The sequence below is a fragment of the Medicago truncatula genome, chromosome 4 (genome assembly GCF_003473485.1).
Source record: "Medicago truncatula cultivar Jemalong A17 chromosome 4, MtrunA17r5.0-ANR, whole genome shotgun sequence".
Lineage (NCBI taxonomy): Eukaryota > Viridiplantae > Streptophyta > Magnoliopsida > Fabales > Fabaceae > Medicago > Medicago truncatula.
Window position 1 is genome coordinate 60930998 of NC_053045.1, and position 16745 is coordinate 60947742.

General features: G+C 31.9%; 1 protein-coding gene across 1 annotated transcript; it reads right to left on the bottom strand.

Moving 5' to 3' along the window:
- Positions 1-4: 4 nt before the first annotated feature.
- LOC11445793 (caffeoylshikimate esterase) lies at positions 5-1197 on the bottom strand. The gene has a single exon (XM_003609990.4). It carries the CDS (start codon positions 1130-1132, stop codon positions 152-154), a length of 981 nt encoding a protein of 326 aa, XP_003610038.1. The 5' UTR covers positions 1133-1197; the 3' UTR covers positions 5-151.
- Positions 1198-16745: the final 15548 nt, after the last annotated feature.

The following is a 16745-nucleotide window of genomic DNA, read 5'->3' on the forward strand; positions in this document are numbered from 1 at the left end:
ACCATATAACAACATCACAGTTCGTTCATATAGTCATAAAAATTTCAATATAGTCATAACAATAGTCCTCAATCAAATCTTGATTATCGAGACCAGGTAATTCCAAACTAAAAATTGTATGAAAAAAAAACACAACAGCCACCCTTGTTTTTCATTGAGAATTATCATTATTAGGTCCATACCTACGAACCCTCTCATCAATCCACTCCCTCATATCCCTTAACACAAGATTAGCAGACTCATCAGGCTCCCCTTGAATCAAAGAATGATACATCCCCTCATAAAGCTTCAAAGTCTTATCCTTAGATTCAGCTTTCTCATACAACAGCTTAGAAGAAGAAGGGCACGTGACACCATCAGCAGTACCATGTGCCGTAAGAAACGGCACCGTTACATTGCAGAAATTATCTTGCACATATTGAGTGACTCTAAGAAGTTCCCTCATGGTCCCTACTCTAGGTGGGCCCGTATACCTCCTTGGATTAGAAGCAATAATCTTCAACTTATTTGGATCCCTAATTGCTTTTCCGACCATTTTGTTATCAGGCATCGCTGCCCACGTGTCAGCCAAACCAAACAAAAGACCGTACACAAACAAATGAATCTTACTCGGTTTCATATCCTCGGGGATTACGAAAAGCGGCGCTGAGAATATTAAACCCGTCCACGTGTCGGGTTCTGATTGGAAATACATCAGCAATGTAGCTAAACCACCCATTGACTCACCGAAGAGAAACGCTGGGAGGTGGTTGTAGGGAGGAGAACGGCGGACGTGGAGGAAAAATGAAAGTGAGGTGGCGGCGATTTTGTCCATGTCCCCGAGGTAGCAACGGAGGCCATCGGAACGGCCGTGACCTAAGAGATCAGCGGTGAAGACGGCGTAACCCCAGGTGGCGTAGGTGATGCAGATTTTTTGGAAGAGCCAGCCGGTGTCGGAGCCGTAACCGTGAGTCATGTAAACGGTAGCTTTGATTTCAGCGTTGAGTGGGAGAAAGGACTGTGTGAAGATTTTGCCGTTGGGTGTTTCGAAGTGTGATTTGGTATTGCGAACTCCTTGGGAGGTGTAGTATTCTTCTTCGGGGGTGTGACCCCAGAAATTTGGGGGAATCTCTGATTCCTGCTGCGTTGCCATTGGCGTTGTTGTTTCAGCGATGGAAACGGGTGAGGATGGATAATTAGAGATTAATGTTTGAGAAAAAAATGTTATATAAAAAGATTGAGAAAGTGGGAGTTAGTGGGGTGGTTGGTGAGTGGGACCCATGGGAGTTGGTGAACCAACCAAACCCAAGTCCATTATTGGAGTTGTAACGTGTGTGATTTGGTTGTTGTTGGCTTTGGGTTAATTTTTGTTTTGAGTTAATTAAGTTTTTGATCTATGAAAATAAATTACATTTTTTAATCCTTACAAAATTTGTTTAATTATGCTTAAACTTCTAAATTTTTGAAAGATATTTTACATGCATGTTCATAACATTATAAGACACTCTTTGGTAAAAATTTTTAGTTTTTTAACATGTAATGAATTAAATATAAATTTTTCTAAAAGTCAAATTTTCAAGATTATATTAATGAAAATTTGGATCTAATAATAAAATTTTAAGTTACTTTTTTGCGGATGAACTTTGTATTATATTTTAAGTAAGTATGTGAAAAATATGTTACAAATTTAAAAGTTTAAACACAATTAAGCAAATTTTAATTTTAAAAGCACTAAAAGTATGTGTTGGTACCTGTTAAATTGAAATTTGTTTAATTATACTTAAATTTTTAAATTTTTAAATGATTTTTAACAGACATGTTAAGAACATTATAATAATCTCTTTTATAAAAAATTATAATTTTTTAACATGTAATGAATTAAATATAATTTTTTAAAACGTCAAAAGTTCAAGATAAAACTAACGAAAATTTGGACCTAAAAATAAAATTTTGTGCTAATTTATTGTGGCGGAACTTTTTATAATGTTTTAAACAAGTATGTAATAAATCATTAAAAAATTTAAAATTTTAAGCATAATTAAACAAATTTTAATTTAATAGGGACTAAAAACACTAACGGAAAATTTTGTAGGGATCAAACAGTGTGATTTATTTTTATAGGGACTAAAAACAAAACTTCAGATATTTATAGGGACCAAAAACTTAATTAACTCATTTTTTTTTTTTTATGTAATGTTGGCTTTGGGTTAATGGAACTTGTATCTAGAACTTGGGCTTATTGGTTAGTGGTTTGAACTTTGACCATAAAAATTTGGAATTCTGCTTTTCACCCAGAACATTTCGCTCGCGCCCTGCACATTTTTTAAATATGATCTTGCGTGAGTTAAGTCAAGTAGCGTCACTTAACACACGCACCTCACAAACTCTGCGTGACTTAAGTCACGCACCACTGAGCCTATGCGCGAGTTAACTTGCGCAAGTTGGTCGGTGGTAAAAACTGAAGCACAAACGTTTCTTGGACGGTAGTCAATGGTTTTGATTGGTTTTTACACGTTTTTCTTAAGTTGTTCACACGTTTTTGGACCTCTTTAAATGATATATACCTTATAACACCTATAAAAACCCTCACATACTTCCTCTTTTCCTCATATTTTCTCATCTCACTCTCCCCACCTCTTCTTCTTCTTCTTCTTCTTCTTTGTTTTTATAGTCTCTAGAGTCTTTGTACCCCTTTAGGTAAATACCGGTGGCTTTTGGGGGAAGTAGTGGTCCGTTAGGTTGGGGAAAAAGACATCATCCCTTGAGGTAAAATTAGCTTTGCTTCCTTTTACTCCCAAAATCTTTTTACCGCGGGTAAAAAGAATCATCATGGGGGTATAAAAGGAACCAAATTTAAATTTAACTCAAGGGGTCTTGATGTCGTTTTCCTCAACATGACGGATCACTACTTTCCCCAAGAGCTATTGGCATATACCGAAGAGGGTAAAATATATGTATTATATATTGTAATGTTTGAATCATATTAATAAAATGAGAGTTATATTTATTAATTTTGTTTTTTATTTGTATTTATTTCGCATTTATTTTATGTTTATGCTTATGTATTGAATAAATAAAATCGAATTTATTTTCTAATTTTGTATTTAATGAATAAATAAATTAGAATGAAAATTGAATTAGTATAAAATTGAATTTATTTTAAGTGCATAAATAAATTAGAAAAAAATAGAATTTATGTTTAGACTTTGAGCCATATTGAATAAATATAATAATTTATTGAATCATATTGAATAAATAAAATATTTTAGACTTTGCGCCATATTGAATAAAGTAAATAAAATAATTTATTGAATCATATTAAATAAATAAATAAAAAAGGCACTTTGCGCCACTTAACGTTCACACTAGTTTACACTTGCGCCACTTAACATGCGCAACGCTACTTAACTTGCGCACAAGTTTACACTTGCGCTAGTTAACTAGCGCAGGGGCATGGCTGCAGGGTGCGAGCGAAATGTGCTGGGTGAAGAGCAAAATTCAAAAATTTGTGAATTTTTTTCTACCTTTCATCCATCCCGTACGATTTTCAAAAGAGAAATGATATTTGTATAATCATATTTTTTTTTACAACTTTTGTGATAATTTTTTAATCATACCCACACCATTTTTTTTATATTTTTTTTCTCTTTGTTGATTCCGTTTTTGTACAAATGCCTCATTTTCTTTGTAAATTTATGGTTGTTCTATAAATTATCATTCAAATGATTCTTTAAATAACACAACTCTTTTCAAAATCCTTGCTTTACATTTTGGATTCTATTATAATATGAACATTTAAGTTTTTTTTTTTTTTTAGATTAAATAATTCAAAATTATACCTAACACAAATATCATTAAATCAGATATTAAATCACATTATATCTCAACATGCAACAACAACATAGTTCAATTACAACAATTTTAATTATATAATTCAAAAATATAATAGAACAACGTAATACGACAACAATAATAATTGTGACAATATAATTAAACAAAAACAAAATTATGAATGAGTCAAACTAATTTCTTCTTTAGTTCATCCATGCATGCCCTTATTGATTTTTGTGTAAGTTATTGTGGAACTTATGAAACTCTTGCCAAACTTGTAGAGCAAATGGGCAACCACGAAACACATGGTCAATTGATTCTAACGTGTGTGCACACTCCAAAAATAGCTAATCCCCCGCCAAAATGAAGATGGTTCGTCAAACTTAAAAGAACATTATGGGCAATTTTCGACAACACTAGTCGCATTCTCTTTGGACCTTCCCATTAACAAATGAGTTAAAAATAGGGTTGTAATAGATCAATTTTGGAGGGTGAAGTGCCTTGTAAGCAGAGGAAGCGGTAAAAACACCATTAGGAGTGTCGTTCCAAGAAACATTGTTGTAACCAAGTCCAAGAGAAAGGGGAAGCATTCATGTAAATTTACTGCACAATGTTGGAGGGCAAACATAATTCAGCTTAGAGAGATTCCAATCACCTTTTGCATCCACAGAGAAATTCACTGAAACCAACATACCAACACCGTGACTAGGACCAACATCATACGGAGGAAAAAGTCCTATATTAGGTATCCAGCCAGTTGTCTAAAACATATATCAATCTACATTGCATGAGTTCTTTACTGAATAAAACAAAACATAACAATCTACCAAAGAAAAAACGAAACATAACATAAATATTGCAACCCTCCCATGACTGAGATTATAAGCTGCAAATTATAATCATTCAAAAGCCAATGTATTCTAGGTGAAGTTGTTTATCTTCCTATGAAGTAAAGTCATTCTCAATGTTGAAAGCCTTGCAAATCTCCTCCGGCGTCTTACCCTTGATCATGTTTGCTACAACTTGACATGTAAGAAGATCCAAAAGGCTCTTGACGTTTAAATAGTTTGCGGCCCGGATGAGTTCGAATAGCATAACCACATTAACCTCCTTGATGAAATCAGCGTCCCATACCTTGTGATCTTCGGAAGTGGAACTGGTAGCTTCAACGTGCTTCTTACAATACTCAATAACCTTCGTCAAGATCTTGCTAGTTGCGTTCGGAACAGGTATTCCATTGTCAGCTCAATCGCCCTCAATCATATGCTTGATTGTTTGTGATACCTCAATCAAATGCTTAATTTGTGCCATGAATAAAATATATGAAAAAACATATTTAAATTATCCTCAAATAACTCAAAACAGAAGCCCTATTATATCAACAAAAAAGAAATCCGTAGCGGGAGTCGAACCCGGTATCTAATTCACTTCTACAAGTGACAAAAACATCCACCGTGCTACTACAGAATTCGTGATATTTGCTGGCAAATTACATTATTTATTCTGTAACCTGAATTTACCCCATATATATAGACACTAATTTTTCTTTTTGACAGTAATATATCGACAACAAATTAATATATATAAAAGTTTCATTCTCTCAAAAAAATAATATATAAAAGTTTCATAATTTTTTTAAAAGGTGTGTTGATTCCATCAAGCTTTTAAATCATGTGATTTTCATTCCGTTTTTCTTTTATCAATTCTAATGGCAAAATGATTTTTATTAAATTCTTAAAAGAGCACACATGTTGTACAGTTAAATAAAGAAAATACTAAATTACACATTTGGTCCTCTAAATAATTTCTGAGTTTCGTTCTGGTCCTCTAATTATTAAAAGTTTAGTTTTGATATCTCAAATATGTTTTCTTCAACCATTTTGGTTCTATTATGTAAAAAATTTAACCAAAATGTCTAAGGTGAACCAACATTGTTGGTGGTCTAAGGATGGTGGTCCACCTTAAACCTTATTAATTAATTTAATGTTAACCTTTTGATATTTTGAAACAAAATAAACCCTTGGATCACCAACATATGATTTTTCTTTCCATTTCTCCATCTTTTTTACTTCTATTTCTTTTTCATCTTCATCACCTTCATTCATCTCCATACACATTCAAACCTAAAAAAATTAAAAACTCAAATTCATTTTTCAATCTTCATCTCTTTTTCTCCCAAACCTCATAAATTTCCAAATTACTTGATCTTTAACTTACAAATACATAAACTCATAAATCCCCACTTCTTTTTGAGTTTATGAAATTACGAATTTCTAAGTTAATGGTTAAATAACTTAGGGATTTGTGGGTTTGGGGAGAATAATGAATTAAGATTGAAAACTGAATTTGAGTTTTTCATTTTATTTTTTGGGTTTGAATGTGTATGAAGGTGGATGAATTTGATGTAGATGAAGAAGAAATAGAACGAGGAAGATGAAGAAAAGGAAAGAAAAATCGTGTGGTGATGGTTCACTATTAGATTCAATGGTCTTGCATGATACAAAAGTTTATTTTGTTTCAAAATGATCAAGGTGTTAAAATTAAATAAATTAATAAGATTTCTGGTGGGTCCATTACAATGTTGGTCCACCTAAAAAATTTTGGGTTAAAATTAACCATGTACGAAAAATTTGACATATATAAGCATATTTAAGGACCAAAATGAAACTTTTAACAATTAGGAGATCAAAACGAAACTCATAAAAAAATCGTTGAACAATTATAATTGATTTTTTTTAATTCTTCCTTTTAATTCGTTGAACAATTCATATATTTTTGATTTTGATTTAAAGTAAAAATATAAATGCTTTTTTTTGCTTTCAAATTATAACAAATCAAATTAAACAATATTTATCTTTTTCAATGACATCAACAATATAATAAAAATATATAATCTAAATTCTTTTTTTTTTTTTAATGACACCGATAACAATCTTTTGATTCAGAAAAAAAAAAATAACAATCTTTATTATAGAAAATTTTGTTTTAGGGTATAATTGAGATAATGAAAAAATAACTATAAATATACTCATTTAGTTTGTTACATTTTTTAAAGGATAAAAAGAAAAAAACTGGACATATATCATATCGCGTTTGTTAGACTTTTATTTTAATATTGGAATATACTTTTATCCATTTATTATATGTGATATTTGTATTGAAAGTTGAAGGTAATTTTGAAAAGAGAAAAATGAATGCAAAAAACCAAAACATTTTATTTTTTTTGGTAGTATATATAATTAAATCACCCGTATAGAGTGGCTTTAGAAAATAAACTTTATGAGAGATGAAATACGATTTGTTTATAGAAACAATTTTTTTATCGGTATTTCTAGAAAGGATTTGATTTTGTTGATGAATCAAACGCGTGGTAATAGGCTTACTTGTGCAATACCATTTTATATGTGGTACTTTACTGATTATTGAATGATTTGCTTAAATTAGAGATGCAGTACCATTCTTTTTATTGGAAATGAATTGATTTTGTTCATAATACAAACGCGTCCGATTTTGCATTCACTGCATACATTTGTGAAAGAAATGCCTATGCAATCTCATTATAAATAAACACTATTATTACCACTCACTCACTCTTATCACACATTTCAATTTCAATCCAACCCTTCTTCTTAAAATTCTTTCCCCAAACAACTAATCAATGACGAGATCTAGTTTTCTTTTTTCTTTTGATCGTATCAATGTTGATTCTGTAAAGAAATGGTTCTGTGTGTATTTCTCAAAGCATTGATATGATTATATACAAGAATGGCACTTACGATATAGCCTAAAATTGTGCCTATGACATTATAACTAATTACTGCTATATAAATTAGCTTAATTACAATACAGCTGTAAATAACTAAAACATCAATACAGAATCAGATTTTTCTAATTGTAAGGTAAGGTGCTAGTTGCCAAATATAGCTTAATACCCTCCCTCAAGTGGGAGCATGGAGATTTCGAATGCCCAACTTGCCAAGGAGAAATTCAAACTGCGGTTTCCCCAATGCTTTCGTGAAAATATCCGCAGGTTGATTGGCAGTAGAAACATAGACCGGAAGAATATTATTTTTGAGAACTTCATTCCGGACAAAATGACAGTCAACTTCAATGTGCTTCGTACGTTCATGGAACACCGGATTTTTGGCAATGTGGATAGCCGCTTGACTGTCACAGTGAATGATCATTGGTTTATCATGAACAACTCCCAGGTTGGAAAGAATCCCTTTTAACCATTTTAACTCACATGTAGTGTTTGCCATAGACCGATATTCAGCCTCTGCAGAAGACCGAGAAACAGTGTGTTGTTTCTTTGTTTTCCAAGAAATAGGAGAGTCACCGAGCTGCACTATCCAGCCAGTGACTGATCGTCGAGTTAAAGGGCAGCTAGCCCAGTCCGAATCACACCAACCATGAAGTCTTAAGTCACTTTTACTACCAAAAAATATCCCTTGTCCTGGATTCCCTTTTAAAAATCGTACTACTCGTAATGCAGCTTCCCAATGTTCAGTTCGGGGTTGATTCATGAATTGAGACAAAGAAGGCAGCCAACTTGTAGTTCTTGTTTACGTCGATGATTTAATAATTGCAGGTAATACTCCTTCTGCAATCAGGCGCTTTAAGCTCTACCTCAGCAAATGTTTTCATATGAAAGATCTCGGTGTTTTGAAATATTTTCTGGGTATCGAAGTTGCCAGAAATTCTACCGGAGTTTCTCTTTGTCAGCGTAAATACGCGCTTGATATCATATCTGAAGCTGGTCTCCTCGGTGCTAAACCTGCTGTCACTCCATTAGAGCAAAATCATCGTTTGTCGCTTGCTAGTGGAGAGTTGCTTTCCAACCCTGAGAAATATCGACGCTTGGTCGGGAGATTGATTTATTTGTGTTTCACTCGGCCAGAACTGTCATACAGTGTACACAGACAGATTTGTTTTTGATCTCACGTCCCTTCATCCTTGTGCTTGCTTGAACAGCCAAGGCCATGACTTCTGTTCTCTCACCTTTCCCTCGTGTGATGATCCTCATTCTTTCTTCTTGTACTAGGATAGAGTACATCTTATTTAATGATGGTATTGGATCTGTAGCTAGCAAATTTGAGCGAACTGTCCCATAAAGTTCATCATCTAGGCCCATCAAAAACGTGTGACTTTTTTCCTCTTCTCTGCGCTTTTCCAATTTTGCCTGAATACCACATGTGCAACCTTTACAAGTGCAGATCAACACTTGCTCATAATTGGCCAAATCATCCCATAGAGCTTTCAGCTTTCCATAATAAGCAACCATGGACAAACTTCCTTGTTTACAGTGGGCAAGGTCTGATTTCAGTTGCTGAATGCGTGGACCATTAACAACTGAAAACCTCTCCTCTATGTCATCCCAGAGTTCCTTGGCGGTTTCCAAATAAGATACGGTTGTTCGCAAGGTAGGTTCTACTGTATTCAAGATCCATGACACCAACATGGCTTGAACAGTCCACCAATCCTCCATTATAGAGGACCCTTCTTCAGGTTTCTTTATGGTTCCATCAATGAAACCCCATTTCCTTCTTGCTCTTAAAGATGTCTTCATGGCTCTAGCCCATTCGTCATAGTTTTCACCCCGCAGCTGCACTTGTGTAATGACACTTCCAGGGTTGTCATTGGAATGGAGGTCATATGGTGATGGTTTTTTCTTTTGAGATTGATCTTCTGTTAGAGAAGACTTTGTTTCATTTTCTTTTTCAGCCATAGCAGCCGCTAGGTGTATTTTTAGGGTTTACCTAGCTCTAGATACCATGTAAAGAAATGGTTCTGTGTGTATTTCTCAAAGCATTGATATGATTATATACAAGAATGGCACTTACGATATAGCCTAAAATTGTGCCTATGACATTATAACTAATTACTGCTATATAAATTAGCTTAATTACAATACAGCTGTAAATAACTAAAACATCAATACAGAATCAGATTTTTCTAATTGTAAGGTAAGGTGCTAGTTGCCAAATATAGCTTAATAGATTCTCAGCATTTCATTGTCATCAACTACTGTTGCAGCAGTGAATGCTCCTTCACCAAGTCCTAATCGTTCGGGTTCTGCGAGGATGAGTGGGTCTGTTGGGGTCAGTGTTGTGGTGGCTTTTGTCTTAGGAAGCTTTGCTATTTAGATCCAAACATTGCTTTTGTTTCTTGTCTTTTCTCTTTTAAGTTGAATCTTTATGGAATATAGTTAATTATCATATTGAAAATTGCTCTATTTATTTGTTTTAATTTTAGTTATTGTTAATTATCAATTCTATTGGAAGAGTGCAATTTTAATTCGGGAAATCCTCGCTAGTTATATTGTCGCTATAACTAGCAAATTTCCATTTTAATAGCAGCGAAGGAACTTGTCTCGAATGTTATCACGACTTGCTTATAACCGTTAGATATGAAATTATTTTAATCATGCTGGCAGTTAGTTTTGCACTATCGTGATTTGGTCGTGAGCAGACAAACAACATTTTCCTTTTAATTATGACATTGTCCATGTCCATCATATCGATCAACCACGTATCATAGGCCTATTTTATTAGTACGTGATTTGTTACGATCATACCACCCAAACTTAATCGGTCTATAAAGAAAATAATTTGGATGCAAAGAAAAAAATCAAAAGCTTATAGACTCGGAAGACTAATCCCTAGGTGTCTCAACGCGTATCTCAAAAGACCGAATAAGACTGCATTTTCGTAAGTGTATTTGAATTTAAAACCGCCAGTTAAATTGATTTTTTTTACCACAATCTCATCTAAATGTCTGGGTACAATCAATGGCGGATCTTAAGTTAATGTTTTGGAGATGTCAAATTTTTATGGAATATATATTAAATAGTTTCGAGAATTAATAATAATTAATAATTGATCTAGTGGTATTTTTTTTTAAAAGCAACAAGAGAATGTGGGTTCGAATCTCCATACAAGAATACAATTTGTAAAAGTAGAAGTTAAATAAATATGTAAAAAGAAAACATGGTACCGCTTTCCACTACAACAACCGAATTCTTATTGATATATTACACCTAATATATGATATAATGAAAATCTAGGGATACCATGGCTCTTGTCTATCTTTGAAGAGATCCGTCACTGGATACAATAATTTTTTTTATTTTTTTTGAGAGAAGGTTCAATACATTTTATACGTAGTACATTAATAAATATTAAATGATTTGCCTAAGTTTTCCTAAATTAGAGATGCATCATCATTCATTTTTGGAAATACATTGATTTTGTTCATAATTTTATTTTTGGTCAAAAATTGAATCATAATACAAAATGCGTGCGATTTTGCAGGGTATGCATTAACGACTAATAATTAGTTATATTTCTTAATGTGTGTATTGATCAAAACGACTAATAATTTAGGACGGATGAAGTATATTGATAGTAATGATTAATGTAATTTAAATTGAATATCCCCGTGAGCTTAACTCAGTTGGTAGGGATATTGCATATTATATGCAGAGTCGGGGTTCGAACCCCGTACACTCCACTTCTCCACAATTTAATTGTGTGAGCTCTAGTCATTAGACTACCTGATAAAAAAAATAAAAAATAAAATTGAATTGATTATAAATAATAATTTTTTAAAAAGAAAACCCCATTAATTTCTAAAGTATATAGACACTATAATTTCTAAAAAAATCATTAACATGATAACGCGGTCACTTGCTATAAATAAAGACCACTACTACCTCTCAATCTTTTCACAGACTTGAATTTCAATTCAACATCATATTATAGTTCATTCTCTAAATAACTTAGCAATTATGAAATCGGGTTTTCTTTTGATCGTATCAATGTTGATTATCAACATTTTATTGTTATCAGCTGCTGCATCTGCCCCTATATATATACTCCCCATCAATGTCTCCGGTTGGGAATGCTCCTTCACCAAGTCCTATCAGCAAGATTGCTCCGGCGCCTAGTCCTAAACATTCGGGTTCTACCAGGTTGAGTGGTTCTGATGGTGTTAGTGTTGTGGTGGCTTTGGTCTTAGGAACCTTTGCTTTTTAGAATGTTCGTTTGTTGCCCTTTTTTTTCTTGTCTTTTTTTAAGTTGAATTCCGTCTTGCTCTGATGTTTGTAGTTTGTGGTGATGCCTTCTAAAACATCTTTTCTTTTGTCTAGTTTTGTGAAATAAATAGTTAGTTATCTATATACTTATATTATACTTATATTAAAAGAAATGTCCTTTAAATTTACCATTTTACCCCTATTAGGGGCAATTTGGTAAATTAATTATTGGCTGAGTTTTTTTTTTTGAAGGTTGCCTATGATTTTCCATTTTTGCCCCAAACCAATTTTTTTAATTATTTTCTAATTTTTATATTTTTAATAACTTTTAATTATTTTCCAATTTTTATATTTTAAACTATTTTTCAATTTTTTCTCCCAAATTCAGTTGCTTCTACATTGCCGTTGTGGGAGATTAAGGTATCGTTTGACCCGACTTTTTTCAAACTTCTCTACATTTTTAAGGAGAATTTCGGGCAAACACAATATCAATTAAGTACTTACTAAAAAAAGAACATTTTTTGAACGCATAAAATTGAACGGAATGAGCTTTGACTGGAAGTTGTTGAATGTTACTTTAAAAAACTACTTCTCCACAATTTATTTCACAAACACCTCTTTTCAACTCACGCTTGAAACTTTTTCTTTATTTTTTAATATTATATTTCAATATCTTTTTCTTATTCAAAAAAAACTAAACATATAGGTTTCCATGACACCAACAAATATAATATCATATAGTATAAATTCCAGCATTTATAATAGTAATTTTTTTAAGAAATCATCGGCCTTCTTCATGAGATTGTCAAGATAATTCCAATTGGGACTAGAAAGAAATTGTGTACGAATATTGTGTTGAAAGATAAAAGGTATTATTTTCTTATTTGTCAGCATAAGATGATAGGATTTTGTATAAGTTTGATAATGACCTGAAAGATGTATTTCCTTATGCAGTGAGAATATAGTTGATGTAACACTATGGGAAAAATATTTCGTAGCTTTATCATTTACCATCTATTTACCTCGAGTTCTTTGCTTCCATTTTGTAGTCAATGGCAACCCAAATATATGTAACAATTGGTCAGGTTCGAGGCTGCTCATCAACCTACATTATCCGGTTGTTGAGAAGTTTAAGACTTAGTAAGTTTGCATTATGATTTCACAATACAGTGTTAGAGTAAATTATTATTTCACAATCTAATTTGATTTTTTTTACCATGTTTCTTGAATTGTTGTCGTGACCTTAACACTTCTCAAGCTTAGAGTCAAAGCATCAGTCAGAACTTAAGTCAGAGTTCGACTTCTTCTCAATGTACTTCGTACAACGATTTTTTCAATCTGTCTCAAGTAAGGCCAATTGTTGAATTTATAAACTTAGTCAAGGTCTGCTTTTTTTTTATGTACAAACATTCTTTGAATTTTTTACGCACAAATTAAAAATACATATTGCATTATTCTTTATTTCATGTGCATATTTGTGTTAGGATACATATTGCATCACCATTTGGAAAGCAATTAAATTCAATCTTAACCAATTTGGATAATATTACGAGAGTTTCACCAAATGTTCGAAGACATCATTGTCAAATGGTGCTAGCTATAGATGCACATGCGGGAGCGATGCTTAATTTCCATCTGTTTCAACAATGTTAATTGGTCAACGGGGTTCATATAATGCACATGAATGCATTTATCTAGCCTTTTTAGGAAGATAAATTAAAAGTCATGATACATTTTCTTTAGCTTAAAATCAGTTATGCTACCTTTATTTTATAAATTATATGTAACTATATTCGCATACGTCTTATCCATGTTAATATGCATTAGACTAATATTGTTGTTATTTCCCTGTTTAGCATTTCCCAAACGAGGTGTCAAGAACAATTCTAAAAGGAAAGCGCAAAACAATCACTCTCATTAGTTTCAATTGTTTTCATTCTAAAAATTATGTCAATTCCTAATCTCATAAACTGATTATATGATCTCTAAATCAGCTCATACATATTTTATGATGAATCACAATGTTCCGTTGTTTTAACATCTTTTCTTTCGAAGAATTTTTTTATGCCGTGATTATCTAAGGTTATTATTTTACCTTAGATAAACATTAAATGTAAAAGTCTGGAGGGAAAAATTAGGTTAAAATTAGAGCTGACATTTTGCATAAATTAAATCTAGGGTTAATATAGTAAAGTCACGCGAAAAAATACGTTAAATCTAGGGTTAATATTGCATCACGGGTTAACATTTAGAAATAAGAGATGACATTTTGCATAAATTAAATCTAGGGTTAATGTAGTAAAGTCACACGAAAAAATTAGGTTAAATCTAGGGTTAATATTGCGTCTCGGGTTAACATTTAGAAATAAGAGATGTCATTTTGCATAAATTAAATCTAAGGTTAATATAATTTGTTTAGTAAATTTAAAGAGAAAAATTAGGAGCGATTTGTTTATTTTGATTTCCCTAACAATTAACATTAACATTTTATTTAAATTAAACAGGATTAATTAAATAGGATTAATACAGTAAAATTAAGCAAAGAAGTTAGGTTAAATCTAGGACAAAATTTTGAGTTCGGGTTAACTTTAAGAAATAAAATAGGTTAAGTATAGCAAGAGGGATTAACATTTATAAGTAAGAGATTAGGTTAAGTATAGCGAGACGGGTTAACGGTTATTCCTTTCCAAAAAAACAACATATAATTGGGAACATCATTTTATTTTACTTTAGATAAACATTAAATGCAAAAGTGTGGAGGGAAAAATTAGGTTAAAATTAGAGATGACATTTTGCATAAATTAAATCTAAGGTTAATATAGTAAAGTCACGCGAAAAAATATGTTAAATCTAGGGTTAATATTGCATCAAGGATTAACATTTAGAAATAAGATATGACATTTTGCATAAATTAAATCTAGGGTAGGGATGGCAATTGGACCCAGACTCGATGGATACCCGCAAAAAATACCCACAATGGGTAGGGTAAAACCCCGCTTTTATGGATATGGGCACGGGTAGGGTAATTACCCGCAAATTTTAATGGGTATGGGCACGGGTAGGGTAATTACCCGCAAATTTTAATGGGTATGGACACAGGTAAGGGTACTATACTACCCAGCCCCGCAACCCGCATGTACATATTTATATAATATAATAAATACTTTATTTATTTTTGATGTACAATTATTTAATTTATTTAGCTATTTAAGTCTAAACCTAAACCTAAAATCTAAGCTATTTAAGTTTAAACCTAAATACTACGATTATTTGAATGTTTTTATTTTAATTTTTGAGGGATATTTTGGATGTTTTTTTATTTGGCTAAATACTACAATTCGTATTATTTTATTAGTTGATTTAAATAATTTTGGATCATAGTTTTATTTCAATTGTGATGTTTTTTATTGTCTTTTCATAGAGAAAGTGCGGGTAATGGGTGGGGGTATGAGCACTTAAGTGCCCATAGGGTATGGGGAAGGGCATTAAAGTTGTTGCCCACGAGGGTACGGGCTCGGGTACGGACATTTTTTTACAAATGAGGGTATGGGGATGGATACTATAGTACCCTGTCCATTGGGTACCCATTGCCATCCCTAATCTAGGGTTAATATAGTAAAGTCACATGAAAAAATTAGGTTAAATCTAGGGTTAAATATTGCGTCACGGGTTAACATTTAAAAACAAGAGATAATATTTTGCATAAATTAAATCTAGGGTTAATATAATTTTTTTTAGTAAAATTAAGGAGATAAATTAGGAGCGATTTGTTTATTTTGATTTCCCTAACAATTAACGTTAACATTTTGATTAAATTAAATAGGGTTAATACCGTAAAATTAAGCAAAGAAGTTAGGTTAAATCTAGGGCAAAATTTAGCGTTTGGGTTAACTTTAAGGAATAAGAGATTACAATAGTTGTTATATTATTTTTTATGTAGTGTTTTAGGCTCTGTGTTATAAAATTTTAGTTTACGCAGTTTTGATTTTCACAATGATAAAGGACAACAATTTTCCGTAATTTATAAGATTTCTCCTTCGGAACTAAATTTTTAAAAAATACGTTATTCAACCCGTGTTTGGTTTGTAACTAGTTACATTAAAAAAATGATCCATCATCCACTTATCATAGGGCAATTTATTTCTACGTAATTAAAACAGCAGGACACTCAAGTACTTATGCTAAAGCAATACTATCCTTCCTTAAACTAATGCACAAAATCAAAGCAATGATACAAAGTTTCCAAGAAATAAATTTGGAAGCGTCAATTTTGTCTTGTAGTGAAGGAAGATAAATTAATTGATGATTAAATGTATTAAAATATGGATTGCTCTAATGGCTAGTCCTAAATGCACAAGTTAATAAATTAAAAATAAAATTAAAACATAAATTTTATCTTAAAAGGATAAGATTTTAAATTTCTAAAATATGAAACGCACGATTTCTAATAAAATAATGTTATCTTTCAACATTTTGATTAACGATTTCTTATAAATCATTAATGAACTTTGATTAAACAATTTTTATCAGATTTTATTTTAGCTACCTTACGACCTAATTTTAGATTAATCAGACTTTATTTTATAAGAGAATGCTTGCATAAAAAATAGAAAACGAGTGGGTGTTTGGGATGTATGTCAATACATTTCTCGTATTGATAAGTGAATTCAAGATTCCTTATCATTTCAGTCATCTAATAATGATTAGTAATATTTGATTATCAAGTTTTAAATTTAAAATTGTCTAAATATGGCCAAATGATTTCCAAAGCACTACTACATGATCGTGTGATTCTCTCGGTATGAAAATCATGTTAAAATTACCCACCATATACCTTAACATTGTACAATTTTTCATCATGCATGATGGAAAAAAAATAAATCATGGCACTAGATTAGAA